Source organism: Tachypleus tridentatus, chromosome 12 (assembly GCF_004210375.1).
Source record: "Tachypleus tridentatus isolate NWPU-2018 chromosome 12, ASM421037v1, whole genome shotgun sequence".
NCBI lineage: Eukaryota > Metazoa > Arthropoda > Merostomata > Xiphosura > Limulidae > Tachypleus > Tachypleus tridentatus.
Genome location: NC_134836.1, coordinates 20,471,874 through 20,499,515, shown reverse-complemented (window position 1 = coordinate 20,499,515; position 27,642 = coordinate 20,471,874). Strand labels below are relative to the sequence as shown.

Genomic DNA, 27,642 nt, shown 5'->3' with positions numbered 1-27,642 from the left:
ATGTATATACATATACATGTCCATCAAAGCAAATATTAAATTTATAGATCCTCAATATTCATTCACATATAACATGTATTATAAAGGTAAAAGACGTACAATGTGTAACACATTAATAATTTATCCATGAAAACTCTAGTAACAGAAATTTTATTTAAAAATAATGTTATATGCATTATAAGAGGCTGACAGAAACATACTGAACCTAGAGAGGCACTCAGAGTGTATATCTCCGTCACGCTTTGTTTGTTTATTTTGAATTTCGCGCAAAGCTACACGAGGGCTATCTGTGCTAGCCGTCCCTAATTTAACAATGTAAGATTAGAGGGAAGGCAGCTAGGCATCATCACCCACTGCCAACTCTTGGGCTACTGTTTTACCAACGAATAGTGGGATTGACCGTCACATTATAACGTCACCACGGCTGAAAGGGATTCGAACCCGCGACCCTGGGATTACGAATCGAGTGCCCTAACCACCTGGCTATGCCGTGCTACTCCGTCACGTACGATTGATTATATTCGGCCCTAAAAAGTACAAAAATGTGTCCCTATGTCCATCTTTATCAAAAGACGTGGACATTTTTGGCAGAAGAATGAGGAATAGTGTTCTACATATGTACACCAAGTTTCATCAAAACACGATAATTTTAGACTAAGTTATAAATAAGAAATATTGTTAAAAATCGTTCCTCATGTTAGCAGATAAAGATTTGGGGGATTTTTGTGACTTTGCTATGACCTTTATTTTACAAAACTAATCAATTCTAAGTTGGGTCATGGTCCAAGTATATACCAAATTTCGTCCAAATCCATCAAGCCATTTTCGAGAAATATTGCTGGCAAACACACTTAAACATGCACATTCATGCAAAGAAACACACACAGGGGTGAAAACATAACCTATACCATCTTCGGTGGCGGAGGTAACTGTGAACTTATGTGCGTCTTTAAGCTCCAAGTTACAGTATGAAAACTCAAAAGAAAGAGACCAGATGTTCACAACTTGTATGTGTATCTTAAAGCATCAGACTACTTTATAAAACACGACAGAGAGAGACTCAGAATTTAAAAATTGTGTTCATCTTCAAGCACCAAACTATATTATTGAAATCTGATACAAAAAATAGTATATAAGTTTAAAGCTTGTGTGCGCCTTTAAACTCCAAGTTACGTTATGAAAATCCGACAGAAATAGACTAAATGTATACTAAATTGTATAATAGCTTATACAATCGTTTTCAAGCACTAGATTATATTATGAAAACTCGACGGAGACTGGCTAAAAGTTTAAAACTTGTGTGTATCTTTAAGCATCAGACAATATTATGAAAACCCGACAGAAATAAACTAAACTTTCAACAGTTCTACAGGTCTTCAAACGCTAGACTACATCATTAAACTTTGCCAGAAAGAAAGTAGACGGTTAGAAATAGTGTCTTCTTTAATCAGAGCGTGACAGCTAAATAGAAAATATGCTATGCTCCCTGTGGCTAAACGTTTTGATCAGGAATTGAATTTAGAATTAGACTAGTTAGTGATCTTTAGTATAGTGGAATGATTTTATTTAGTTGTTGAATGAGAAAATATCAAAAAAGTATATTCTTCGTTTACAGTTTTATTTTATTGTGATGGGTTTCAATATAAAGTCCACATCAGATACGGGGTAAATGAAAATGTAATCAAAGCACACAATAATTCAGACTTGTTGAAAAATGCAGGTTGTCATATATTGAAGAAATAGTTGTAGTGTCGTTAGTTGAGTTACATTAAACTTTGTGAACTCGTTGCAACAATAGTTTTGAGTTTTAATTTGTATCCTGTACAACAAAACCTAGTTTATTTTGTATACAATAAATGTAAAATATTTACAATAATAGGTAGCGTATGTAACTTCTCTCTTTTCACATTGAAATACATCGGCAAGGAGGTAAATACGAATGACCGATTGGCGACCAACAATGATGAGTATAAATGAAACATAAGGGTATATGATCCGAAAATGTACAAATAGAAATATTTACGTATTAGTATTATCGAACTGATAGTTCAAAGCTGTATTTTAATTATATTTAAGAAGAAATAGCGCAAAATTGTGAAGTACCAGAGTTCGTAATTAAAGCTGTTTTGAGGCCAAATAACTTTAGTTTCTTTACAATACTTAAGATGTTAAGTTAACGTTGATACTAGTTATGGTAATAATTAAGTTCTTAATATTTATAATTTTGCAAGTGATGTTACTATATCAGTATTAAAATTCATTACTATAAAGAATTTTGAAGAAGGTTAAGGATTAAACGTGAGTCACTTGTGTGTTTATTGTTGTTTTTTTGTTAGTCCTTCAAGATGCCACTTGGCTAATGTTACTCCTTTATATATATATAAATTAGGAAGTATGATGAAAATGTACTTTGCAAAGTCGTTTAACAAATTTTAAAATTGCTTTGGATAGTCAACGTGCATTCACTGCCATTAAGGGAAAACTCGCCTAAAAATCGTTTGACGTTCTTTGAAGAAGTTGCTCTTTATCTAGGTAAGGGAACAGGTGTATATTTGGTGCATATAGACTTTCATAAAGCATTTGATAAGGTGCAGCATAAAGGCATATTAAAAATTATTTATTTAGTTTAGGTATGGGGTAATAGGTTGGGTAGAAAACTGGCTGTATGGAAGAAAGCAGTGGGTTATAAATGGAATTCAGTCAAACTGGATTAATGCCAGGAATAAGGCACTTCAGGGTTGAATGTTATAACCTTTATTTATTTTATTTACATCAGTGACTAGATGAAAGAATGGTCGATAAGTTATTTAAATCTGCTGATAATAAAAATATTTTGGATATTGCTTACTTATTCTGCAAAAATATTTGAAATATTTAATGAATTGGGCAAATAGATGTCAGATGACTTTTGCAAAGTAATATAATGAAGATACTACAATTTGAATTAAATATATAATTTTGATGAGAATAATCTTAACAAGATTAACAATAATCTTTACTTTTTATCTACAGAGATATTACATACAAGTCTAAAGAGCTTATTTCATTGTTTCGGCCATACTTGGAATATTGTGTTGAACCTTGGGTACCTTACATTAGGATGTACATTGAATTTTTGGAAATGATTCAGAGGGAGGGCTAGAGGGTTATATCTAGAATGAAAAGGTTGTTGTACAGAAACAGGTTTTAACCTTTGAATTTGTTTTTTATTAATAAAAGAAGAGTTAAAAGGTGTGTGATTGAAGCTTTTAAAATTGTAAAGAGAATTCATAGTGAAAATGGTAGAACAATGGGACACAAATTTTGGTAAGGCAGGAGTCATCATCAGCTAAGAGAGCTTACATTTCTAACAGGGTTATTGGTCTATTTAATTGTTTGCCGTCATGTGTAATGGATAAATTAATTTAAAGAAGTTCAGCAGAAGACTTATTAAATACATAAATGATGGGCTGGCTTTGAGTATTTTTAAGGTTTAGTTTAGTGGATGGTATGATCTAGATGAACAAACATGTCCTTAAGTTGTATGTATATAGAATACTAAGGACATTTTGCTGACTTGCATTTACAATGTTAAAGTTAGGATTCATTCCTCTCAGTGAACTCAGCAAATAGCCCACTGTGGCTTTGCTATAAGAAAACACACAGATTTTGCTGATCACATGAAAAAATTTGATATCAGATTTTAGCAAAATAACTAATTACAATAGCCTTTTTACTCTTATTTTCCACAAGGTGGTACATTATAAATTTTCATGCTTCTTCTACATTATCAAAATATTTTCTTTTCAAAATTTCTACACTGTTTCCAATTTTTGTTCAAACTATAGTTGGTAAGGTAATTCTGGATATGAGCAAATTCTCAATTTAATAACATCACTGCTCCCTATAAAAATTAGTGTGCATATCAGCAGCAGCAGATTTATAAATTTTACTGCTCAAATTGCAGTATAAAAAGTAAAAATTTAAACTCCCCTGTATTTTCCAGGAAATCATTTATTTGTCTCTTGAAACTAAACATTTGAGGTACTAGCTTCTGCTACTGTCAATTGCAGTTTGTTTCATAAATTAATCACTCTTTTTAAAAATAAAATTTTGTTAACTGGAAATTAATCCCTCTTTCCTAACTGTTAAACTGGCACTCAATTTACTTTAGAATATATTACAAAGAAATCGGAGTCCTTCATTCTATAGATTGTTCAGACAAGCTTATGCAATTTGTTAAAATCACATTTTACTCTTCTTTTCTGAAGAGAAAATAAGAGGTCTTAACCTAACAGGAGAGAGTTGTTGACTGTTAAAAAAGGAAGAGATTGCAACCATATCTGATTGATGTTAGAAGAGAACTCATTGACTACTTCCATTTGTTCTAGAATTAACTTCTTATACATGATATTGTAACACAGTATAAATGCACAAATGTCTAGTTGCTTCAAACTTTCTTGAAGAGTTCAATGACAATGAAGTTTTTAATTAGCACTTTTATTTGTGAGAATGAATGCACTATTTTTTTAATTCTAAGAAATATGGTGTCTTTAGAAGTTTCTTCTTACATCCTTATTTATTTTTGTTATCCTTTCTTAGAGACAGTTAAAGTTCTTGGCAAATGATCAAAATGAATGGTAAGTCCAACACTAAACATACATTTTATCTTACAGTATAATATAAAAAAAATTAAAAGGGGTAAAAACTACTTGTTCTCTTTATAACCTTTATAGAGTAGTTTAGAATAATATTAAATACTTCTATCACAGTAATTTGGTATTAAAACTTATTGTTAAAGAATATTCAATTATTTTGGTTAAAAGTTCAATTTCAAGAAACATATGAACACTTAAATAACATTATCATACATCAGACCATGCTTTTCTAGTTTATTCCTGTTAAGTACATTTAACACCAGCTGCAGGAAACCTAACTTTGAGAAGAAATTGTTTAGAAAGACAGTATCAGTATTTAAAAATAATCTTAGAAACTGTACACATAAATTACTAATAAATTATAATGTTGTTAGTGCAGATGTTAATGGTGTGTACAAATACTGTTTCAACAGATAGACTACTAATTTCATAATATTTCCTTTTATGTCTTCAAGAATGACCTTGTATTTGATATGTAGCACTTCATTCTTTCTAGAATGAATATATTAAGTCCTTATCTTGATATATATTTAAGGTTTATGTATGTTAATGGTAAGATGGAAATAGGCTTATCATCCATATTTACCTAGAAATTAGTATGTATAATGTTCTCTTTTAACAACCATGAGTCATACATCAAGACAGTATATTTCTAATGGGCAGTTTTTTTCCCGTTTCAATGTAGATTGTACCACTGGCATTATAATTGAGTTCAATGTATCCAATTTTTTATCTCCATCTAAACAATCTTCATCTCAAACAAATAACCACTCACTGGGATATTCTGCAAGAATTGTAGGTAATTCCCATGCAGATGAAACTTTCCACTACAAGCAAGTAAGGAAGTTAACTGTAGAATCCAGTGTCAGTTCTTCTTCATGTGACAAACTCATTGACATAATGGAAGACAAAGCTGACAATGAACAGTTGTATTCAAATAATGAGAAACTAAACAATATTCCACAAAGTAGATATGAAGAGCAAAAAATAGATAACAAAGAATTACCATCTTGGGATATTAGAGTACAGGATACTATGGTTTTCTATGACCAATCTCCAAGCATTGATGTTTGGTATAAAAAAGAAGAAATTCGCCGAGGTTCTACAAATTCCAGTGAAACCAACCATAATATGGAGAAGAATGGTTCCTGGAGTCCATCAATGATTGGTGGAGGTAAATTTATGCAAGTTCAGTGGTTCCTACAAATCTTAAGTCTATTTATATTGTTTTCTTTTCTAATTTCCCATGCCATACTTTTGTTTGATCTGCATCTTATTTTAATACCAAAATGAAAACCAGATACACCGAACCATATTACACTCTGGATGTATTTTCGTATTTCATTATTACAGTTTACAGAGATTGGTAGCCTGCTATTGCTGTTCATGATAATCTATTAACTAAATAAGTATCACAATTGAACTAAAGAACTAGCTAGATATCTCAATCATAAGTTTTTTAACTAAAAAAAACATTTGGTGAAGGTGAAATACTAGGGTTAATTAAGCAGAGTTACGTATTAATAATTATTTGTTAGAGCTTGTATTTTATTTAATTTGTCATTTTGGAAAACTCTCTGAAAACTAAAATTCTAAACTAATTATAATGTTGAAGAGAAATTTTATTTGTTCAAATTCATGAATTGTAAAATGATCAAAACAGTAGTCTAGCAAATGCCCATGTCAAATACCAGTTCAGAAGTTCAACAGTATGGATGTTTTTTTTTTCCTTGAAAGAACTAACATGCATCTTTTAAATTGGTGTGTGCTGGAATTACAGCTGGGTGATTAATCTATATACTACAATATAAATAATTACTGGTAATTGTTTATTACACTGATTAGTGCTATGTAAAATAATTTATTAATAGAAAATACAATTAACTAAATGTCATGAAGGTAATTATTTGAAATAGTGCCACTATGATTTTCATTATTATTTTTGATTACTTCAAAATAATTCAGCTTAATACAATGGTGTTATGATATTACAAACATAATTAACTAATAGACATTAGCATTTCTAACTCTCCAGATTTAAGTTAGTTAATAAAGTTTCACTAATTGGCTAGCTCTAACTGAAATACACCTTCTCTACTGTATGTTTAATTTGGTTTTTTAATACAAATCATAATTTTGATTTCTCTAAAAACCAACAGATTTGACAAAAGAGTTTAAAGTCCCTAAAATCAGCTACTGTAATTTTTTTAAGTATAGTATAACTTAAAATGGTGTTAAGATTTTGAATGATGTAAAAATAATTTGTAATATCCATCCCTACTAAAGTTTAAAACAATATTTACTAGATAGATGTGCTATAAACTTTGATCTTTAGCTTTGCAGTTTACTTTTAAAAACTTTATATTCTGGACAAAAATGCACATTTATCAAAATTAAGGTTCATCTACTTGGTGCATGATATTTTTACAATCAAACTGTTCATTGCTTTTAGTTTACTTACTTATATCAAATTATTTACACTATATTGTTAACCAAAATATTGCTTTGCAAGAACTGATTAGCTAAGATTTAGCTCAGAATTAACTCTGTATTTTATACATTGCACATTCTACATATGCATCTTTCACTTTATGTGGGAACTGTAAAGTCAAAATTTAAGAAAACTTAAATGCAATTAGTAAATTACTTTAAGCATCAAAATGTGGGTATGTTTAAGGGCATCAACTTGTAATCACTTGAAATATGTTTAAATTTTGATATTGTTTTATAAAAACACAAGGAAATATTTAAGCTGTTATCTAAACTTTCATATATCCTCTGTATGTTACAGAGGAAGAACTTCTAGAGAATGAAACGTTTGACTTCAATATCTCTGTTATGTCACCTGGTTCATTTGGGTAAGAGTTTATTTTTCCTATTACACCTTTTATTTTGTTTGATATGAGTAACTAAAATAGGTTTTCTCTTCAGTGTAAATATTTGTTCTTAATTATTGCTTATACAACACACCTATAGCTAAGATAGTGTTTTTTAACTTTTGGAAAGAATTTATACATTTTCTTAGAAACTTCTCTTCCGATGTCAAATAATTTGTGTAATAGTTTAAAAATGTTATAACTGAATGTATACAAAACTTGGGCTCAAAGACCAGTATATGTAACCCAGTACACACACAACTTTTTCTGTATGTGTCATGACTTCTAGTTAATAAGACATCACAACACCAAGACTGACTTATAAAAGATACGCATGTCTGCAGACTTAGAGCATTAGACACCAGGTTTCGACACCCCTGGTGGGTAGAGCACAGATAGCTCATTGTGTAGCTTTGTACTTAACTTCAAACAAACAAATATATCTTGATGTGGAAAGGGCTATACATATTTTCAAGTGATATGAGTGCACTTAACTTTACTTCTCTAAATGTAAACCTTAGCAAGCATACACAAATGTGTAACAATGACGAGCTGATGTTGATCATTGAGATGATACAGATTAACAGATCTCATGTTGTTTTCTAGAATTGGTGAAGATGACGTTTTTCAGGAGTTGAATACGCAGACACATGAAAAGACCTTTTCGAAGGAAGATAAAGTATCCATTAACAAACTAGATTCATCTAAGGTATCTTATCAGATGACAAATAAGAGCAATGAACTGATAGAATACTTAAATGACTTTCAAATATCATTATTTATATCAAACTGTTTAAAAGATTCCATTAATTTTTATTGTGACACATAACAAAAATTTTCACCTTGGGTACCTTGATGAAAATAATAATAATAAATTTATAAAATATAAGTTATATGAGTTTTTTAAGCATTTACTTAAAAAATTCATAGTTAAAATATATTAAGTTAACAAAATGTTGACAAAACCAAGGATTTACTTAGACAATCAGTTGTTTCAAATTTATAAAATTTAGTACTACTTGGTTCCCCTTTGGTACAGTGGTAAGTCTTCAGATTTATAACACTCAAATCAGGGGTTCAGTTCCCCTCAGTAGACTCAGCAGATAGCCCAGTGTGGCTTTGCTATAAGAAGATACACACACACACACTGTGTGCTTACAAAGTGTGTGCTGTACGTATCTCTCTCTGTAAAGATAAAATCTGTAACTGAAAGCAGTTGGCCTAAAGACCTTCCTCAAGCATTTTTTGAATACAATTAACAGATAAATGAATTCTACATGAGAAAATGGATAATTATTTCAGAAAATCATGAACAACCTGTTTAAATAGAATTTAAATTGTGTATAAAAATGCAAAATTATAACAAACTGACAAAACAAATTGTGTACAGAAAATAAGCAAACCCATTATACCAGTATTTGTTTTTTTATATTTAAAATATATATACTATAACTTAACTTTTCATCCTATGTAAACACACAGTTTTTAGTTTTTACTCATAGCTTGGATTTTAGACTTGAATGCTCAAGAAAACCATCTACTCAGAAAGTTAAAGGAATATTATGCAATAAGATTGTCACATTATTCTTGATAAATAGGAATAGATATTAAAACCAAATGATAGAATGGAACAAGAAAATTATGCTTGAAATACATATTCTTTTATACAGTTGTTTATTGTGTATTTTGTAATTTAGCAGAGTTATTAACAGTACTTGTGTATTGTTTTCCTAATTTTCAAAAATAACATTTAAATGTGGCATGTTTTATAATTTTGAGGTAATACTTATGTATTTGAAACTGTATATTGTTTATTAGTTTATATGCAAATCTTTATCTTAATAGCTCTCAGATATCCCTGACATCTGGCATTCTCTCTCTTATGAAGATATGGTTAAAGTAAGAAATGAGGCATCCAATGTTATTCGTCGTTTGGCTGTCAAGGAAGCTGGGGAACTGGAATTAAACACTAAGCAGGAAAAAGATGGTAGTAGCACATGCTGTAATATCTCACCAGTCTACATGTATATTCACCCAAACAAGCAACTAAAACCTACAAGTGAAAGTCTGGGAATTCATCAACAGTCCAGATCGATTGCCTTACAAACAGATGATACAAACTTGTGTCTAAAATTTAAAGAGAAAGCTTCACCAACCACTAAATGCAAGTTAAAAAGTGTAAACTCTACAGTAGATGTTTATAGTCAGACTGAATTTGTGGAAGACAAAGAAAATTATTCTGATAAAGTCAATCAAAATATGGATGAATCATACCACTTGCTCAACCATATGCTGCCAACTTCTCCACAGGAGATTACAAACAAGGAATGCACTACTGTTATCAGAAAAGGAACCTACACACTGAAATCAAGTCCATTAAAAGCAGAAATTGTTAGAGAAAAATGTCGAGCCAGAAAGAAAAAGACTTACGATCAGGTAGCTAATGAATGTAATTTAAACAGAAGAGGTATGTCGGTTATATCAGCTGCACGTGCTAGTATAGCCAATCCATCATTAGATAAAATTAGTGTCAGATCCAAAGTTACCTGTCTTAAGAGCAGTACACCAGTTGGTAGAACAGCTAGTACCAGTGCTACTTTATCAAGAAGAAAAGCTGTATCTATGTCCAGCCAGCCTCCCAGTGGCTCAATGGTAAGTTTAAAGGTTAATGTAAAACCAGGTTTTGATACCCATGGTGGACAGAGCACAAATAGCCAATACCCAACTGTGCAGCATAAACAAGGTACCCAGCCATATTAATTTTATATGAGCTAGTTCATAACATCAGACTTGGTGAACACTAATTATAGATATCAGTATTTTAATTCAAGTTAGTAGTGGATATTTACTCTGATTTATAACTTCCTAATTTTGGTTCAGTTTTCCATTCTTCCTTGTGATTAATGTAATAAGTTTAAAAGAGAGGTATTACTCAATAAAAAGATATAAACATTTACTTTTTTCTTTGATATGTTGGGAAATTGACACCTTATGCAAGTCACTGGGCTGTAGGAAGTGGTGAAGCCAGTCAAACCACAGCCTGGCCACTTGAATGTCATGTATAACTATGACTTGTGTATTAAAACTTGCTTCTTTGCATTCAATACATTGCATTGTGTGTATGTAGTATTTGTAATTGAAATGGCTGAAGATGTAGTTTTGTAACATTCAATTTTCAAAATGTTTCTGGGGAACATTCCCTCAAACCTCCTTAGAAATGGTTATGTAGCAATGGCTTGACCAATCCAAAACTGCTTATACAAAGCTCCAACTGAAACATGGAATCTTTCCACATTGTTTTGTGTTGGAGCATCTACAACCAGCCAAAAACTTTGATTTATATATGCTTGTCATGAGATATTTCAGTCCTGGGAGCTATGAGTAAAATTGGAGTACTTCTCTTGGGTTTAGTTTAACTGCTTGTACATTTATAGGGCTAATATGTGGCACTTTCTGATTGGTTGGATGATAACTAGTGATGGTGTAAACTAGCAATGTGTTACTATACTCTTCATGTTAAATTTTACACAGTAAAAGAGTGATAATAATATTATTTGTTGTTAATATTCTCCTTTCCTTACAATTTACATAATTATTTTCATTACTGTAATAATTTGGTTGGTTCAAAAGATTTAATGATTGTAGTGAAATAAATAATTCTTGAGTCATTTCTAATGTGAACTTGCTATTTTTTACCAACTGACATATTAGTGTACACCAGTAGTTCCCATTCTTATATGAAGTGTAGCCAAAGATATAAACTATACAAATCAACTTGAATTCTAGTCCAAACAAAACTTTTCAACTAATTCTAGCTATGGATAGTTTAATCTGAATTATAATAATAACAGTTTCACACAACCTTTCTTGTGAAATTTGGAAGTTTAATATAATGCAATGTTGTAAGTATCAAGTTAACTTCAATAACCATCTAACTTTGTAGGTTCCATCAAAAAAGGGACAGAGGTGTACTCCATCTTTCAATAGCTCTAAAGGTTCCAGTCAAAACAGTTCCATTATAAAGAGAGAGAACTTCTCAAAGCTATCACTTAACCATTCAAGGGTAAGTATAGTGTTTATGAAAGTACAGTAAATTAAAGAGTAATAATAGTTTTATTACAGTCTTTGAGTAAATAAAATATGTTTCAGTATTAAATAATAATTTTTAAACATTACATTCTTGTGATGTAGAAGCACAATCAATGGAAAATTAAAATAACAGACAAGTAACCCTATGTAATGAATTTCTTGAGTGTTCGCTCTAGCTCTTAATGCTTCAATAGATCAGCTTTTTTTCACGTACTAAATAATACAATATGTTGTAATTAATAACTGGTTTTAACTACAATCAAATTAGTGCATGAGAAGGAGACACAAAAAAGGGAGTGGTTATACAAGATGCATTTTCTAACAGGAAGGAAGCTTTATTATTAAAAACATCTTTGTAAACATAAAAAAATTACTGTTGTACACAAGTTTCTCTCAGCTGGTGGTCTGCAAAAAGGCTTAAAATTACATGATAGTATTTTTAAAAATGTCAAAAAACAACAAAAATAAAATACTAGCTATAAATTAATGTACATTTTAATACATTCCCTTAGAATTTACACTGAAGTTATGGTATTTTTTCATTGAAAATGGTAAGGTAGAAGATGGGTATCATTTGATTTACTGTTAGAGCAGCAACATTGACAATATTGGCTGCAATTTGCTCCACAGTATGCATTGTGTCACCCATTGTCATGTGCATGAGCTCAGCATAGCTAATATGAAACAACACTGACATAAATATCATACTTTATTGAAGTTTAGGTGGACCATGTTATTGAAAAGGCTGAGAAACTCTTGTATATTACATATCATTTATGATCAAAACAAGTTACCTACATATTTCAGAATTAAAAATTAACCTAGTAATTAATAGGGCTATTGAATATATTATTCCAACTAGAAGTAGCCAAATCTTAACACACAAACCCTTAATGTGTTAATTCATCATGTGGATACTCTTACTCTTAGATATATGTACTGCTTTAGATATATAGAAAATGAGAGTATGCTAAATATTCCATAACATTTAATGTGCTAACCATCAGTATGGCATATGAAAATTAACAATGTAACTTATGATCTCACAATTCAAAAATATTAATATTTCTCTTATAAATTCAGGAGAGAATTCATATTGTTATCATTTCAGACTGTCAGACATCGTAAAGAAACTAACCCAAATATCATTGCTTTTCATATTAACATAAATTTGCCATAAATGTCAAGTATAAGTTATTTTGGCATATGACTAGCAAAGCTGGATTGTGAAAGCTGTTTTGAAAATTAACTTCTGAATTAGAAAAATTGAAAGAGCTTAAATGAGAATGGGTGCAAAAAAATCAGGTAACGATCTTTTTGGAACGTGAAGTTAGACTGCATAGACTTTGTTTTTAGAAATTTTAATAGTAAAAAATAAATTTTTCAATAAATTAACAGAAAGTTATCACACATTTATTATATGCCTGCCCTGTGGGCTGAGGCTTTTTTTGTTTGCATAGAAAACTATAGAATAAAATAGAAATTAAAGTCTGACATTGAGACATTAAATATAAAATTTGTTACAAAAAAATCTGAATATTATTTTCTTATGCCTTGATCTTGATTGTAGATGTATTCATATAATCAGAAAGGGAATAGAGAAAGAATTAATATTATTTTATGAATTGTAATTAACATATGAGAAAAAATCATTTATGGTAATCTTTAAGGTATTTTTAACTTTTCATATTTATCTCTAAAGCCCTCTTTGCAAGAGACTGGAATTGATACCTCTGTGAACAGTTCTGAGGGATCTTCTAAAAACACACCCAACTCAAGAAAAAATGTTTCCACTTGTAACAAGGTAGGTAATTAAGGTAAGTTCTTGCATAATTGAAGTGTAGATGCATGTCTAGTATTTATTACCTTGCTTAGTAATGTAAACATTTCATGATCACCAAAAATGTAAAAGCTTCTCTGCAGACAATTTTGTAGTCATGTGTGTATTTTAACAATGGAATGTTGATTCAGCAATGTGGCTAAATTCCTTTCACTCTAATTACATATTCTGGGTTATGTCATTTCCCTACAGTATCGCATGCACTTTCTTGTGAGAAAGATTGCTTTAAAATAGGATATTATACAAAAAATGGGCAGCATTCTTTTCCAGTAACAGTTGAGCAATACCTTGAGGATATATATGTATATTTATATTTTTCCTTATTCTTTGGGAATGATAATTAGTAATGTATGCAGCACACATGCACTGATGGTGATGGTATTATAGAATTAATGTTAACTTCCAATCAAAGCAAGCTAACTGCTTAAGTGTTTAAATTATCTCAATAATAAATGTAGCTAATTTAAAATATTGTAATGCATTGTTTCTGCAGGTGAATACCCTCTTTATTAACGATAATTTCAACTATAAACACAATAATATTTTGCAAGGCCCAACTAGTAATGTAATCTGCATAATAAAAGTATAACAATGAAAATATAAGAGTTATTAAACTATATTAAACATTCTAACCAACACATTAATAAAAGTAACATAGAAGAAAGAGTATATTTTATTTTCGAAACACAAAATCTAGTTGTTAGCTTCAAGTACTGTCATAAACTTAATAGTTTTTTAAAAGTTGTGATTATAATTGTGTGTAAACAAAACCTCACATTCCTACTCTTGACAATATTTTGCAACCAATGAAAATCATTAGATATTTTGAACAGTATAACAGTAGGGGAGCTTAACATCTAATAACTCATTACAGCATATGTGACTTTTTAGCTGGAGAGTTGAGTAATAATGATACAGATTGTCCAGCCAAACTGTAATGTTTAACATAACATTTTGGGACAATGAGGAATTTATTCATCCATCTTGGGTGTTCTGTTCTCAAAGTTAAAACTATTAATAAATAATTTTTTTAAAAAATCTTAAAGCCAGCTCTTATCATTCATAAACTTATCAAGCTCTTTTCTTAAACTTGCTTAAGTTAACTGCATCCACAACATCCAAAGACAAACAAAGACAAGTTGTGACAGTTAAATGACACAGAAACAAATGAGATACCAATTCACAAAAATAAGTGTTTGATGATGACCACAATTAACACAAGTGGGCGAGTAATCTTGTGTTAAAATCAAGGTGTTTGTGCAGCAAGAGTAATGAAAACTATTAAAAAATGAGCTATTGCTAACCTGTTTTTCCCCCCCATTCCCATTAATTAAATTATGAAATAAAAAGAGAAATACTAACATAGAATGAAGTAATTAAATAAAAACTAATGCTCCAGTGTCCCATTAAACAAATTCCACACTTTTCACTTACAGCAAATGTAAATAATTTAACAACATTCAAAAGCCAAACTGCTCTTGCACAAATGAAAATGAAAACTAAAAATATTGTCACAAGAAAACTTAGAGTTCTTAGTGAATAAAACAAAAGAAAAGATACTGATCTATTACCAGAAATCAAACTAAAAGCTTTAGGAATGCCCTCATAGAAATTACACAAAATCTACACAAAACTTAAAACTTTAAGAAAAGAACTGAACTCAACTGTAAAAAGGGTAGAACTTAAAATGCTTGAAAACTCACAAAACTGTAAAACCTTTATCTCATTAATTCATGAATTTAAACTCAAAATGTTTGAATATAATTTCAGTCACATTTAATTGCATTCTTATTATCTAATAGGGCATATTCTCAAATACATGTTAGATATGTCTATAGAAATTCTTTCTGATTATGAAAATTCTTTCCATTCAAAGACAAAATTAAATAAATACTACAGTCACTTGTATTTTATAAATATGAATGTCTTCTCTTGTTTAAGAGCTAAACATTGGGTTATATATCACATCTTTCCAGCAAAGGAGTCTAGGACATCATACTTCTCCTATCTATAATGACTTGCATGTTTTCCAATGTGCTATGGAATGTAACTGTGAAATTAGATTAGGACATTTTTAACATTCAAAGAGCCATTGATATTTCAATCACAAATAAATGTCATGGAGAATTTTTTTCAGTGTGATAATGACAAAATATTTGACAACATATAAAAATACTGCCTCAAAATATGTACTGCAAAAAAAAAATATGACCAGAGAAAAACCTTGCAAAAATACTAAAAAGTACTATAATGGTACTGTATATTGTCTCACAGAGAAGGATTACCTTTTTCAATATTTATGTAAGTGTCATACAGCCCATTCTCATTAGATATTATCATGTTATACATCTGCTTCAGTTAGTATAAACCCAGTGTCAGTGATTACAGACATCCTAAAGAAAACTGTGGAAAATCCAAAGCAGTATTTTTCCACATCAACCTCTTATTCTAAATATTTAGACTTTAAATCTGTTGGAATGTGCGAAGTTATTTCATCAGCTTTACATGCATTAGGCTAAGGTAAAATAAGTTTATATTTTGTATGTTGTATCAGTTTCAAATAATTCTCATTTAATCATCAGCAAAATTAGCATATAGGTTTATATATCCAGTAGTTACCATTATTTTACATGACATTTATTTTTACAACCTAATGCCTATTTGTGACAAATCTTAGAAGATTGCATTTCTTTGTAAAATGAGGCCACACCCTTTGTATATAATGAATAACATCTGAAATTTCATTCTCAGTTTGTGAATAAAATCCAAAATATTCTATCCTCAACAGTCATGTGGTAGTATCCAGATGGAAGTGTTTTTATCATCACTTTTGAATACAGATGGGCATCTGCTAAATGATTATTTCACACTTCAGAAAGATATGGACCAAGGATCAACTCAATGTACCCATCAGTGACTACACTCTTTGGTTTGATAAGTGTTTACTGCAAAGACACACTAGAGCATTGCTCTTGAAATGCATATTTGGAATTTTTCTGTGTATTCACATACATGATATCTAAATTTAGGATGAGAGCATGAACATTTCTTTCTGTCCAGAGCAGTTTTAATTGGTTAGTGTACCCTTATATAAAATAAAGAGGAATGAAAATTCTCACCAAAGCAGAATGAGCCAATGCATTTAAAAATTTTAGGAAACTCTTAAATATATTCCCACAGATGTTGCATAGGTATTCCTTGAACTTGGGATTTTGAAAGATTTGTCATCAAATTGAGAATTTTTCAGTCCAACCAGATTAAATTAAACAAATTTACTAGTAAGTAACTTGTAAAACTTATGAAAATCTATTCCACCTGATCTTTTTGTGCTCTATGTGCATTCTTTAAAAAATCAGTCACTTCTATAACAAGTGATATAGTGTTTAAACTTTCTTTTTAACCTGGAGTACTTGGCTCATTCTTCAAATGTTAAAACAGTTAATTGGCTATATTTTGACTAATGATATATTTGGTATGATATTTGCCTCTTGGACTGATGCTTTGAGGTTGTGCAGTGTAGTACCTTCAAGGTGCACCAGGGATGGAATGTAGAAAAAGAATACAGCTTGAAAAAACTCCATCAGTTCACTGCCATCTGATATTATGAATAATAATATTACCTTTGATGACATTTTGTGAAATTATGCCATCTTTGACAGAAAGTTTGTTCTGTCTTTGAAGATATTTCCTGATTTCATTGTTATCTAGTCTTAATATATTGGAAGTATATGAAAATTCATTTCTTTAAGTATAAATACCATTTCATATCTTTACTACTTTGTGAATATTTATTTTTTGGCCATCATTTTAGCCAAAATTCTGATGTGGTAAGTCTTCAGGCTTATGGTGCTACAAATCATTTTCATACCCAAGATGGGCAGAACAGAGATAACTCATGTAGCTTTGTGCTTAATGATAAAACCAAGTTTTTAAATGACTGGTATTAAGGTGTTTTTGCATTTACTAATTAATTATCTCTAATAAAAATTAGTTTAAAAAAACTCTATTATAATAATAATAAGCAATATTTCATAATAAAAAGTAAGTAAATTTTCATTTTCTACTTATAACCTAAGAGTATTTTAAGGTTTAATTCATCATGCATTTCATTTTATACTTTGCAATTTGGTTAGGTGGTATCTGCAGCAACATCAGGTTTAAAGCCTCCAAGTGGGAGCACCAGTTCTCATACAAGACAACGTAGTAATTCTGGGTCTTTACTGTCATCCAAATCCAGCGTTTCATCTATCTCTGGCAAGTCAAAACTGCCCAGAACTACACTTTCAGTAGAAAATTTATCCACGAGTCAATTCCCAGCACAAACTTTGTTCACAAGATCTGCTAAGACTGCTAGCAGTTTAAAAAGATCCGAGTTGAAACAACTGATATCTGGAACAAGTAAAAGCTCCAGCCAGACATCTGCAACTAAACCTTATGCACTAAAATCCCATGCAACAATAAAGCATGCCCCTTTGAAAGAATCTCCATCACAGATTATGAAGTCAATAGCACAGGGAGTTAGCAAGATACGAAACAGTAGTGATCCTAACCAAAAAGGTACAGTTCTGGAAAAAATAAACTAATAATGGCAATGCTGTATGTTGAACATATTTGGTATCTGTGTACAGTCTATTAAATATGCATAACTATTTCTGTTAAGTTCAATGCAAGCATTATGATTTGTATAGTTTAGATAGTTAGAAATTATCAATTGTTTACCATAGTGAGATTATTGCTTCATGCTGCTAGATAGTTTTGAATATCTCATTTGTTTAATTGGGAAGTATTGTATCAGAATGCCTAGTACTAGATAGAAAAATGATTTAATTATTGCTTTAGACTACATCATGATAAGTTTAATGATAGAATGTAAAGTGGTGATTTTTAAAGTGAAATGATTACAGACAGTATTGTAGTAACAAAGTATAGAAGAATTAGTCTTGTCAAAAGTGTTCTGAAGTAACTGAACCAGTCTGTATGGACTTTGATGAAAGAAGTGACAATTATTTAAAGCTCTGTATATAGATGTGTTAACCAACAGTTTAACAAATATATAGATATACAGTTGATTTGTTTTTAACATATTCTTAAAACAACCAGACTGTGTTGCTGTTTGTAGTCGAAATTTATCACCAATTAGTTGCAGACCACCTACTGTAAAGGAGCTGGTCTTACAAAACCAGACACAGTTTATGCTATTATTAAATATAAACAAGTACAAAATGGTATGCATTATCTAACTTTTTTTTCCCAGTTTCATTTTACAATTCTCAACCAATATTTTTACAGTTTTGTGTTTTGTATGTAATATTGTTCTACTAAATACTTTGACTCCATACTCCTATTTTTACTTTTGTGTGTTATCACAAACTTGTGGAATAAACTTTTTATAGTGGCATTCAATTTCTTTTCCATTTGACTGCAGTAAACATCAGTATATGATAGTGTTATGAACACTAGCAGTTTTGGGAAATTGAAGATGTTGTAAAACAGCAGAGTTGGACAATTAATTTTGATTAGTTGGCAATTTTTGTGAGTTGTGACAATACTCTCTTAAGCTGAACAACCTTGAATTAATTGAAAGTTATTACAAAGGTAATATATTAGTAGAGCAAACAACGTTTCGACCTTCTTCGGTCATCATCAGGTTCATAAAAAGAAAGTGTTTCTGACCGGTAGCTGACATGTTTGAAGGGGGCTGTGTAATTGAGTGTAGGAATGTAGAGGGCGTGCTTATATGTTTGATTATATTTATTAATATAGGTGTAAAGGTGTTCCTTTGTATTGGTTTATTTTGGGCTTGAGTTGTTGTATGAGGCTTCTTTAATTTTGCATTTGTTTATGTTTGTTTCTTTATTTAGTATTTGGGTGTTTTCTATGGTTATATTGTGTTTATTTGACTTGCAGTGTTCGAAAACGTGTGAAGCTGACGTTTTGTGTTCTTTGAATCTGGTTTCCATTTATCTACTTGTTTCTCCAATACAGAAGTCGTGGCAGTTATCGCATTGTATTTTATAAATAATGTTGGTGTGGTGTTTGTCATTGTAGTTTTTATATAATATAGACCTTAGTTTTGTGCCTGGTTTTTGAATAAATTTGGTATTAACTGGAATGTCATATTTTGTTGCTAGTTTTTGCCAAATGTTGGTTATTTTTCTGCTGATGTCGGGAATATATGGTATGCAGCCATATATGGTTTCGTGATTTTTTTAAATCATGGGGTATATTTACTTTTGTTAGTTGATTTTGCTTTTTGTCTAGGTAGGTACATATAATGTTTTCTATGGTTTGTGGAGGAAACTTGTTGATGAAGTATTGTTTTATTTTGTGTAATTCTTCATTAATTTTATCTGGTGACCATAGTTTTATGCCTGTGTTTATTTGGTTTCTTATTATGTTGTTTTTAAATATGTCTCTACAAGTGGGTTTTTCTCATCAACACGGATTAATAATTTCGATTACTTGTTTATTTTATTTACCACTAATCAATGTAACTGAATTAATCTCCCAACTCTAACTATGGAAAGTTATTTTTAAATTTAAAAAAATTCTCGATTCTCACTGAAAGTCCAGTTATTCATTAACAAAAATGTCTACAAGAAACTACCAAATAATTTAAAAATAACTTGTATCAACACAATTACACCTCATGAGATAGGAGGTTGTTAACACAATTACACCTCATGAGATGGGAGGTTGTCAGCATAATTATAGCTCATGAGATGGGAGGTTGTTAACACAATCTTGTTTTTATACAGCTATGCTAACATAAACTGACTGTAAAATAATGCACTTAAAATGATTTTAAAAAATTATATTTATGTATTAATGATTTTTAAGCTACTAATTCTCAAAGCGTATTAATGATTTTTAAGCTACTAATTCTCAAGAAGCTGTAATGATGGTTCAACGAGCTAACAGCTTTACCAGTTCTGGTCTTCTTACCCAATCCAGGAAGGTGTTAGATACATCGCTATCAACACCTACATTGACATCGACTCCAAACAAAGCAGAGTATGTTTTGTATTTCTAAATTTTGTATTATTTTAGTTGCTGAGTTTGAGCTTGGTCTGGTTCACTTAAGATCTTCCAGATAAGATAAGCAAGGTATATTTTTATATCCCTCCTTTCTCCTTCTATTCCAAAACACGTTGCAGCAATAAAAAAAACACCAGTTCCATCCCAATTTCATTATAAAACTCGCTGATATATATCAGTCTTAGAACTTTATGATATTTGTTTTTTCACCCATATGCATGATTCTTAACTTACCAAGTTTCTTTTCCTAGTCCCTTTTATTTCTAATTTATTGTGTTTACTATAGCCTGTGTAACACAAATGAAAACATGTAAACTGGAAGATTGAAACCTGAACCAAACATGGATGCAATAACTTAAATCTTTTTAAGTCATGTTTCTTTGTGTGATCCACGGTCTGTTTGCTTGTGTGAAATATTACAAGTAACTAAACATTGTGTGCAAGGCTTAAACATTCCTTGAATTTAAATACAAAGAAGAAGAAGAAGAAATAAAACTATGTAATGCAATAACAAATTTTAATTAGTTACACCCTCTTTGTTTTGTAGCTTTCAGCTTGACATTAGTGAACCTAAACTTTTAGTTAATTATGTTTCACTTTTTACTGTAGAAGACTTTTGAGTAAATAAGTTATTGAAATTTCAAACCTCTTTAGGTTACCTGTGTGCAGAAGTTAATATCATATCTCAGTTGCATGCCAACCATTTGGTTTTTTAATTCTAATTTTTGTAGTTAAGTCATGAAAGAAGATATTAAAAACTATATCTTAAAGTACACAACCACAGACTTTATTTGCTGCAGAAAAATGAACACAAAGTTAACATTTGGAACATGATAAATTGAGTGGGAGAAACAAATTTTTAATCTAATTAAAATACAATAAGAGATTTTTTTTAATCTGGCATTTGCATATGTGGAAAGCTTTTGTAATCACAAATTTCAGTACCTCCAAATACAAATGCTCATTGTAGCTTAATGCTGCTGCTGTGGCTTTGTTCACTTTCATTTCTACTTCATTTGTTAGACACCCATACTCTGATTCACACTTAACATAGTATACATATAAGTGCTTTTATATAGTTTAAGGTTTTATATTTATTGTTTAAAATTGTTATTGTTTTCAATGATGCACATATACTGTACTTTGGAACTAACAATGTGTCAAATTTTTTTCTGTAAAATATCATAAGGGAAGCACTTTCAAAATTGGAATTTTTGTCTATATGTAACTTCCCAGATCTAGTAAAAATCAGATAAAGTTTTTACTGTATTTAATCATTGTAATATTGGATTAGGAACTTTTAAGGATCTATTAATTTTGAATGTCTATTCATCTTAAATTTATTTTTGTGTTAATATTCATATTTTTAGGTTATCTTTTCATTCTTCCAATCAAACAACACCAGTCAGCAGTAAAAAAGGAAAACTTTGGAGAGGTCGTTCAAGAATTGCCTCCCAATCTCAACTAAAGTACTCCAAAACAGGAAATAAGTAGAAAAGTTTTATAGTGAGACGAGGCAGCTATGGATGCATATCATTACTGTATGATTTATTGTACTTGCTTGAAAACAATAGAAGTGCTATAAATAAAGCATTGTAATTCTCAGTATTTACAATACTTATTTTATATTGTGAATTACCAGAATAAATGCTATTAGCTATGAGGTTCAAACAACTAATGTTGTATTATTCTTGTGTGTGTTTGTGTTCTTTACGAAATACTATAGTTTGCATACCAGTAATTCAATGAAAGATTCCTTTCCAGCTTTTATATTTCATAACCTGATGGACACTAAAATACAAGTGAAGTTTATCTCACTTTTACCTTATTTGCAAAGGCAGTACATTTCGAAGATTTTGTATATTTGAATATATTTTTATGAAATCATTTAATTTGGAACATGGGATATGAAAAAGAGATATTTAAACTTTTTGAAAAGTGTAGTTTGTGAAGATTATCATATTTTATTTGTGAAGTATCAAGTCACATACACTTGCAAAATGGGGTGTATTGTTTAAAATGCAGAATCTCATTTTGTTTAAAATGGTTGGTGCTCAGATTTTCAAACCGAATTGGCCTGATAAAACATCTTGATTTCAAAGTATACTCAAATTATGATTATGTACATGGTGCATCTTTTATTTCTAATTTTAACAAAAGATAAATATACAAATACAGCTTTATCATTTAATTCTTACTTACACTTTACTCTTCATGTATCTTTTGCATATTGTACTTTCAGATTTTGTGTTTATTTGATATGAATATTGTCTTTGTATGTGAAAGTAAGGGAAAAATTATTGTTTCAAACATCACTTAATATGAATAGTTTTCTGTCATCAAGGGTACTGAAATTTTACAATTGGAGAAAAAGTTCAGGAAACACTATATTGTAAATTTAAATTTTATTTTAAAATTCCAGATGAATTTAGCAAATTATAGTAATTAAATAATCAAGAGTGTAACTAAACTAAACTGTTCATGTGTTATATGTTTGAAACATAATACTGTGTTCCTCCAAAATACAAACTGTATTAAGACTTTGCTCTTTCCATTGTAATATTTTATGCATATGTGAAGTTTTCTTTTCAAAATATTCTGAACTTGAGTATTTTTCTCATAACTTAGTTAAGGAACCTTTACTTTTTAGATATTAAAATCTGAATATGGAACAAGTTGTTTTCCTGAAATTTTCATTTTTTAATTATTCTGTTTAAAATTCAATTGAAATTTCTTCTGTTCCAAATAACAGATAATTTTCCAAAATACTGCTTAGGATTTACAAAGGTGAATGTTTCTGAGAGTTTTGACTGAAGTATAAAATCATGCATTTCATGAAAATTAATTTTTCAAAAATCTATGTTCAGTTTTTCTATAAAACAATTTCAATATTTCAGGTAAGGGTCTATGTAAAATATATGTAATTTACAATAATTTTAACTGTACATTTGTGGTTTAACATAAATTAGAAATTTGTGCACAGTAAATATCAACTACAAATGCAAGGAACTTTGTTATAATATTTTAAAGGGTGTTACAATAGGAATATTAGTTTTATAGAAAAAAATGTAGAGTTAAATGTAATTTTTGATTAAGATCAAAATACAGTTTGATATATTATGAAATTCAAGTTGTATTTATTGCTTTGTAATAATTATTTTTAAATGTTTAGTTATTCAAATATTCATCTGAAAGTACAAATTTTAGACTCGTTGGAAAATAAATTGTTTCAATCTGTGAAGTAATTCGTCTATGAGGACATTTTTCTGATTTGATCATTGTAAACTTGATTCAGTAAAAGAAACAAAATTTTTTCTTTAAATCTCGGCCCAGCATGGCCAGGTGGGTTAAGGCATTCAACTCGTAATCTGAGGGTCGCGGGTTCGAATCCCCGTTGCACCAAACATGCTCGCTCTTTTAGCCGTGGGGGCGTTATAATGCTACTGTCAATCCCGCTATTCGTTGGTAAAAGAGTAGCCCAAGAGTTGGCGGTGGGTGGTGATGACTAGCTGCCTTCCCTCTAGTCTTACACTGCTAAATTAGGGACGGCTAGCACAGATAGCCCTCGAGTAGCTTTGCACGAAATTCAAAAACAAACATTCTTTAAATATTTATTTTACCCATAATAAAAAGATGAAAATTAGTTTATCGATAAAACTAGTGTACAAAACTGAATCTTTTGTTCACAATGTTTTGGTTAAGTATCGAAAATGGAATACAGTTCTATGAAATTTTAGCTTTATGGTAAATAGTCTTCAGGAATATTTCCTTTAATTTTAGTGGACACATGTTAAGCATTGGTTTTATAAAACTTGTTAATTTTACTTAGTTCCGGAAGCTTTAAATGCAGAAAAATAAAATATATTTCGCATGAAACTACAACGCCCATTACACTTGTATTTTTATTGTTTACCCAACTTAATTTCTCCAAGTTTTTCGTTTTACTTCCTGTATTTGTATTTTACATTTGTGGAATTATGATATTTGTTTTTAAGCCAAGTGTGGCATAAGGGTTAGCATGCCCAGAGAGCAGGTTCTAATATTTAAAATTCGTGCCCCGTTGCAACAAAAACGCTCTACCAACACTACAGATGTGAACGAATTAATATATATATCCTTGGGCGAAATTCTCAAGGATTATTTTAGCCCAAGATTATACAATGGAGTTTGGTTTGAATTACGCGCAAAGCTAACTGTATATAACACTTCCTAGACTGAAAGGGCGAGCATGTTTGGTGCGACTGAGATTCGAACCTGCGACCCTCAGATTACGAGTCGTTATACAATGGACTGTCAGCCTTATCGGTATTATTGCTTTGATTTGATTCTACATGAGAATATAATTAAATTATTTTTGCCAATACAGTCACTCGTTTAAAAAAATATTTACTCGTTCATATTTAAACCTTTAGATTTTCATTCGTGGTCAAAATTATCTTATTTTATACATCTGAATTCACGTTGCTGGTGAAAATAATCTGGTAGATATGCTGAAAGCCTGGGGCTGTGACTCGAATATCGACACTACTACACTGTTCTGCACTGTCTTTTGATTTAGTGTTTTTGAACAGGTACTATTCCCGCGGCATAGAGAGTTTTAAAGATTTAGGTGAAGATAAATGGCCATTGTGACGTATTACATACGGAACAGGGTTCCATTTTGCATTTTATCAAGTCTGGATACTGTTTTTCTCTTTCACTGTACTTATATTTTGAATATGGTTCGAAGACACAAACACCCAAGGTTTTAATAAATGCCAAAATGTTTTAAATACTGTGGTGTAAAATAATCTTTTAATAACAAATTATGATTTCTTTTTGACATCAAAAAATAGCAACAAGCAGAGTTGTAAATCACACTACAACACGTTGTTTGTCAATAGCATGGCTTTACCAAAAGTACTAGGAATAGACTAAATGTGTAATGAATATGTAATACGGACATTGTACTCTATAGATGTTGAACTAGACTAAAAACAAAATTAGATTGTGACGAACGGACGACTTTTTTTCTCTCCTAGGCTGGATATGTCCTAGGTGTTGATTTACAGGATTGTAAAGCCGAGGGTTCATTTTTCATACCCCTTTGCTAAAAGATCATTGAAAGGCTGTCTTAGTTAAAACGTAAGTTTGTAATACACACACACACACATATATATATATATATATATTGCATATTTTAAATAAGCTTCAAAGTACAAATGTTGATTATATTGTAATGATTTTGGAATTTCACCACGTCTATGATTTAGTTGTATCCTATGTAATGCCTGTGCACCTTGACAAGATCCGTGCAGTGTACATTCCATTGTAAAAAAGCTGTCATGTCCAAAACATCATTTTTCCTTCATACTTTCCATAATCCATCGAATATATGAGGATAAAGGTTTCCTTGTGCTCGTTTCAGCAGTCCAGTTGCAAAGAAATCCATAAGCACTAGAACTTAACTATGAAATGTGAACAAATACTCGTTTAATTTTACAGCTTGAATAGGCATGCCATGGAAGCAACTTGTGTCGCTTTTCCATTCGGAAAATCCTAATTATGTTGTATACTTTAGGTCACAAGGAAAGCTTTAGCTGCTGACTTTTGTGTTTATGAATTGTCGTCTTTTAGAAAAAACTACGCGTTTGGTTGATGCACTGCTTGGGTACGATTTGATGTAGGTCTCTTTTTCAATGATCTTGTAACAAGTTGATCTACATACCATTGCCCAACAATAGCACTTAAGTACAAAGAATATCTTCATTTTGGAGATTTTAAAATTCCGATCTGGACACGTCTTTATGATGTGAGTGTATGCATATTTTGCATTGTAAAGGGCCATTACATGGTCTTCACAAAACAGTAGAGTCTGTGGCTTCACGCTATCTACGATAAGCCAAACAATGTCACAGTATAGTTTTCATACATGCTATTCTACTGCGACATTATATCGACTGTAGATTTACATGTAAATTGGCTGATTTTTATATTCAAAATCGTTTTTATACAACGCACTCAACCTTCTGAGAATATTGTTCGTATATATTTCATCCTGTCATAAGTAGAGACAGCCTTTCATATATACAATGAAACTTGTAACTTGGCTACTTCTATAAATCTGCCAGTTGCTTAAGTTAAATGTATGTTCGTGGAAGTGTGAAATCATAAAACTTATAATTTCCAAACATCATATAACCTGGCCACAAAAATCGTGATACAATTTGTCGATTTTGTTTCGTGGTCTGTGAATATATGTAAATTATTCTTTAACTTACTATATACATGATTTGTTAAAATTATTAACCTCTCTCAAAAATCAAATAAAAACGTGTAGCTTTTCTGTGACAAAGTGTTCCAATAAGAAAACATGGATGGCGTCCATTAGTGTATTACATTAGAAGAACGTTTCAAATATAAAAAAAACCACAAACATTCAGATGTTAATAAACAACACTACTGGTCTTTTTGGCATAAAGAAATGTAGTCACGACATTGTTAAATTTATTCTCCTAAAATTGAAAACAACCACTCGACCAATAAATTATATGAAAGATGGTGTTGCAGTGTCTTGTATCAAATATAAAAAATTGTGAAACTTCAACAGAATTTTGAAGTCTGTAACAGTACTTCAGGCAGTTCGTTTGGATGAGAATCACATGGAGTGATGTCTCATCAGAAAATGATTATGAAGTGTTTTGTGTCTGCTGGTTTCTATCAAACACTTGAAAATGAGAAAGTGCCAAATACAATTGATAGCATCACAAGAAACCTACTTGACAACTTTGAGCAAACAACTTCCATCAATACAAATGGAGACAAGTCAGATGAAGATCACAGTGTTTGCGAAGAATATCTGAACCCTCCTCAACCGCCAAAGGTGATTTACATGTCTCACACTTAATGACTTGTATATCTGTCTTCTACCCAAGCCTAATGAAGAGGGCCCGGCATGGCCAAGCGTGTTAAGGCGTGCGACTCGTAATCCGAGGGTCGCGGGTTCGCGCCCGCGTCGCGCTAAACATGCTCGCCCTCCCAGCCGTGGGGGCGTTATAATGTGACGGTCAATCCCACTATTCGTTGGTAAAAGAGTAGCCCAAGAGTTGGCGGTGGGTGGTGATGACTAGCTGCCTTCCCTCTAGTCTTACACTGCTAAATTAGGGACGGCTAGCACAGATAG

At 30.8% G+C, this 27,642-nt stretch overlaps 1 protein-coding gene across 5 annotated transcripts; it reads left to right on the top strand.

Moving 5' to 3' along the window:
• Positions 1 to 1,820: 1,820 nt before the first annotated feature.
• On the top strand, positions 1,821 to 23,711 carry LOC143235104 (uncharacterized). Of its 5 annotated transcripts, XM_076472911.1 has the most exons (12): positions 1,822 to 1,986; positions 2,452 to 2,532; positions 4,582 to 4,619; positions 5,323 to 5,811; positions 7,429 to 7,495; positions 8,120 to 8,222; positions 9,359 to 10,165; positions 11,457 to 11,576; positions 13,305 to 13,406; positions 17,576 to 17,999; positions 20,318 to 20,456; positions 21,851 to 23,710. In XM_076472911.1, exons 3-12 carry the CDS (start codon positions 4,604 to 4,606, stop codon positions 21,972 to 21,974), a joined length of 2,391 nt encoding a protein of 796 aa, XP_076329026.1. In that variant the 5' UTR covers positions 1,822 to 1,986; positions 2,452 to 2,532; positions 4,582 to 4,603; the 3' UTR covers positions 21,975 to 23,710. The 5 variants fall into 5 exon arrangements, with proteins under 5 accessions (XP_076329027.1, XP_076329026.1, XP_076329029.1 ...); XM_076472912.1 differs by lacking the exon at positions 2,452 to 2,532 and having other exon boundaries at positions 1,821 to 1,986; XM_076472914.1 differs by lacking the exon at positions 5,323 to 5,811 and having other exon boundaries at positions 1,824 to 1,986; positions 21,851 to 23,711.
• Positions 23,712 to 27,642: the final 3,931 nt, after the last annotated feature.